Source organism: Diaphorina citri, unplaced genomic scaffold (genome assembly GCF_000475195.1).
Source record: "Diaphorina citri unplaced genomic scaffold, Diaci psyllid genome assembly version 1.1 scaffold40353, whole genome shotgun sequence".
In the NCBI taxonomy this organism is placed as follows: Eukaryota; Metazoa; Arthropoda; class Insecta; order Hemiptera; family Psyllidae; genus Diaphorina; species Diaphorina citri.
Window position 1 is genome coordinate 9,285 of NW_007417679.1, and position 4,293 is coordinate 13,577.

A 4,293-nucleotide genomic window follows, 5' to 3' on the forward strand; every position below is an offset into this window, starting at 1 on the left:
GGGGGAGGCCGTAATCACGTTGATCCTCGCTTCATTTCTCTATTCTGCGTTTTCAACCTTATATTTCCCGCTGACGCCACTGTACTCCGGATATTTACCGCTATTCTGTCCGGACATACGGCCCAGTTTGAGCCGGCTATCCGCGACTGTGTGCCGATTCTGGTGCAGATGACACTGGATTTGTATAAGGTGAGATTTAGGGTTGATAAAGTGCGGATAATTAACTATCCAGATTATACGGACTTAAAGTCCGGATATCCATTAATCCGGATTGATGGATCCGAATCAAATTTAGCACTATCCGGATCAAGATACGGATATTCAAGAAATACGGGTTTGAGATTTCAGAGGGAACTGTAACAACGAAGTTGTTGTCCTTCTGAAATTGACGAGAGATGGACAAGATAGTGATAGTAGAAAGCCAGCCGTTCGTAGAAAAAACATCTGTTTGGAATAAAGTTCGGCCCAGATGGGAACAGAAGCCACGACCTAGCACTTACAAGGCAGACGCGCTACCCTCCAAGCTAACTAGAACCAAGGTGAAAAGGATTGAAAAGTCCCTTTACCCCATGTAGTCTAAACAATATCTTGTGCCTTCCATCTCTCTCTTGGATTCGGGACGATAAGACCTTAGCAGTTACAGTTCCCTCTGTCAAACCTCTTTAAAAAAAATCTATCCTATTTTGTCAGTGTTGATGTAGCTTACGTAATAGTATGTACCTATTGTGGTTATGTATTGTGTTACTGTATGATGTTATGTATCTATAGAATCTAAACAACATAACCTCACTTTTGAATAATAAAAATCAGTTCACATTTTCCATTTTTCCAGACGACTTACAAAATGTCTTGTGCTTTCCTTTTCTTAATTATACTTCTTTAGATAGCCAAGGAGTGGCTATAAACATGGTGTCAGGTGTTGTAAGAGGAAGGTGCTGAGTTTCTAGTGTCAATTTGTCAGAATGCCACAGACAGGAGTCAAGGCAGAGGCAGGAACTGGGCAGGGACATGTTCCATTGCCAGCATCCATGAGCCTGAAGTTGAAAGGTCAGACAGGAGCACAGCAGTATGAAGCTTGGAAAATCTTCAAGTTTCAGTTCGAGAACTACCTATTGGCAACCAAACAGGATGAATTGCCAGAGGAGAGGAAATGTGCTATCCTGCTGCACCTACTTGGTGTGGAAGTAGTTCAAATTTATCAGAGCTTCAATGTGACTGGGAACAGGACATTGGAAGGCGTGATGCAACTATTTGAGAGATATTTCAGTCCTCAAAAGAACATTTCTTTGGAGAGAAATGTGTTTCTCAGCAGGAGACAACGTCCAGGAGAAACATTGGAAGCATTCTTCACAGATTTGAAACTGTTGTCATCAACGTGTGAACTCTCTACACTGAGGGATTCCTTAGTGAAAGACATCTTTATTTTGGGTTTATCAGAAGATAACACCTACATTAGAGAACGACTTTTGGAGGAAGGTGACAAAAAGACACTAAATGAAATATTTGATTTGGCAAGGACCATTGAAATGTCAAAAGACAAGACCAAGATGGACAAAATGGTGTTTGGAGTGAACAAGCAGCAGAGGAAAAAACCAACGTCTGAGAAAAGTAAATCACAATGCAACAGATGTGGCTACAGGGTGGAACTTCCTCATGTGAATTGTCCAGCAGTAAAGGCTAGCTGTTACAAGTGTACGGGAAAAGGACACTTTTCCACAATGTGTAGGAGAAAGCTGGTAAAAAAGGTCAGCAAGAAAGAAGTTGATCAGGAAGAGGCTGCAGAGGGCCAAGAATTTTTTATTGGCTCAGTACATGCAAATCAGTCAAGTTGGACAGCAATGGCAGAAGTGAACAAAAAGTTAATAAATGTTTGTTTGGACACTGGGGCTGAAGCAAATTTGCTGAGTCACGAGGAGTTTAGATCTATCGGACTATCAGACAAGATAATCAAACCTACAAATTGTAGATTGTCCTCGTATGGAGGAACTTGTATTCCTACCAAAGGTCAGTGCATTTTATATTGTAAAATAAATAAATTATGTTTGCCTCTTAGATTTTTCATAACTGAAGGTTGTCAAAAAACCATTTTGGGTTTAGAAGCATGCAGTAAATTTAATTTAATAAAGAAAATTGGTTCTGTAAATGAAAGTCAGTTTGGTCCCTACCAAACATTAATCAACAGTTATGAAGATATCTTTGAGGGTTTAGGTTGTCTGCCAGGCAAATGTCATATCCATTTAAGGGATAATGCTAATCCTCATGTTGATCCACCTCGTAGAGTACCTTTTAAACTTATGGGTCCATACAAAGATGAGTTGGCTCGTATGGAGAAACTGAAAGTGATAGAAAAGGTGACTGAACCTACTATGTGGTTGAACTCTGTGGTGCTGGTTTCAAAGCCAGACAACAGTATTCGTGTGTGCCTTGATGCACGTCCCCTGAATCGGGAGATTCTACGGTCTAGATACCCATTACCAACTCTTGAGGAACTTAGGTCTAAAATGGCTGGTGCTACTGTATTTAGTAAATTAGATGCTAGTACAGCATTTTGGTCTATGGAGTTGGATGAGGAATCATCACATTTATGTACATTTGGTACTCCATTTGGTAGATACAGGTTTTTACGTTTACCTTATGGAATTTGTTTAGCTCCAGAAAAATTCCACCAAAAAATGGTTGAATTATTTTCAGACATACCTAATTGTTTAATATTTATGGATGATTTTTTGGTCTTTGGTCATAATAAAATTGAACATGATAAGGTACTTGAGCAGGTTATGAATAGAGCTAGAGAGATAAATTTGAAACTAAATAAGAAAAAATGTGTTTTTGGACAAAGTAAAATTGCTTTTTTGGGACAAACATTTCAAGCTTCAGGAATGTTACCCGATGATACTAAAATTGAAGCTATTCAGAACATGCCAGTACCTATGTGTGTTAAAGACCTTCAAAGATTTTTAGGTATGATAAATTATCTTGCTAGTTATGTACCAAATTTATCAGAGAGGTGTACAAATCTCAGAAAATTATTGAGAAAAGACACTGTATGGTGTTGGGAATCTCAGCATGATGCAGAATTTGAAGATTTAAAGTCCATTATTTGTCAGTCTCCTGTGCTTCAATTTTTTGATTCCAGTAAGCCAATAGTACTTTCTGTTGATGCTTCACAAGGGGCAGTGGGTGCTTGCCTATTGCAGAATGGAAAACCGGTAGCTTATTCGTCAAAATCACTTACTGAGACTCAAAAACATTGGAGCCAAATTGAAAAGGAAACTTTCAGTTGTTGGTATGGCCTTACTAAAATGCATCAGTATGTTTATGGACAGTCTATAGTTGTGGAAACAGACCATAAACCACTAATTACATTGTTTAAAAAATCTCTTGCTGACGTTCCCACCCGCCTTCAAAGGTTAATGATGAAAATTCAAATGTATGATATTCAGGTAGTTTACAAGGCAGGCAAGGAGATGTATGTCTCTGATACATTGTCTAGGGCAGCTCTCAAGGAAACTTGTACTGAATTTGATGAGAGTTTAGCTCAGGATTTAGCAATTCATACCAATATGTTTTATAGAACGTTAAATGCCAGTGATGCTAAGTTAAATGAAATATGTGAGGCTACAAAAAATGACAAGACTTTGCAAAGGGTTAAAAGCTTTATTTTATCAGGGTGGCCTGAATATAAAAATTCAGTCCCAAAGGTAGTATTGCCTTTTTATTCTCTCAGAAATGAATTACATGTTATAAATGGAATAATTTTTAAAGGTTCTTGTATCGTGTTACCTAAAAGTATGCAGGCTGAAATGTTAAAGTCAATGCACTCAAGTCATATGGGATACAATAAGAACAAGAATTTTGTTAAAAATGTCATTTTTTGGCCCACCATGTATTTAGATTTAAAGAATTTTATTATGAATTGTGAAACTTGTAAAAAATTTCAACCTAGTAATAGGAAGGAACCACTGATACCACATGAAGTGCCTAATTTTCCTTGGGAAAAGGTAGCAGTGGATCTTTTTGATTTTGAAAGGTCAAAATATTTAATTATTGTAGATTACTACTCTAAATTTTTTGAAACTGTTTTGTTGAGTAGTTCTACAAGCCAGGTTATAATTAAACATTTTAAAAGTATATTTTCTAGACAAGGGGTTCCAGCTCAACTTATTAGTGATGGTGGACCACCTTTTAGTTCCAAAGAATTACAAAGTTTTTATACTGAATGGAATATTGAACATAAATGCTCTTCTCCATATTACCCTAAATCAAATGGGTTGGTAGAACAAACAGTTAAAT

At 37.4% G+C, this 4,293-nt stretch overlaps 1 protein-coding gene across 1 annotated transcript; it reads left to right on the top strand.

The window, feature by feature from the left end:
- The first annotated feature begins 687 nt into the window (after positions 1 to 687).
- LOC103523782 lies at positions 688 to 3,258 on the top strand. Its single transcript, XM_008488798.3, has 2 exons — positions 688 to 2,004; positions 3,137 to 3,258. Exons 1-2 carry the CDS (start codon positions 963 to 965, stop codon positions 3,145 to 3,147), a joined length of 1,053 nt encoding a protein of 350 aa, XP_008487020.1. The 5' UTR covers positions 688 to 962; the 3' UTR covers positions 3,148 to 3,258.
- Positions 3,259 to 4,293: the final 1,035 nt, after the last annotated feature.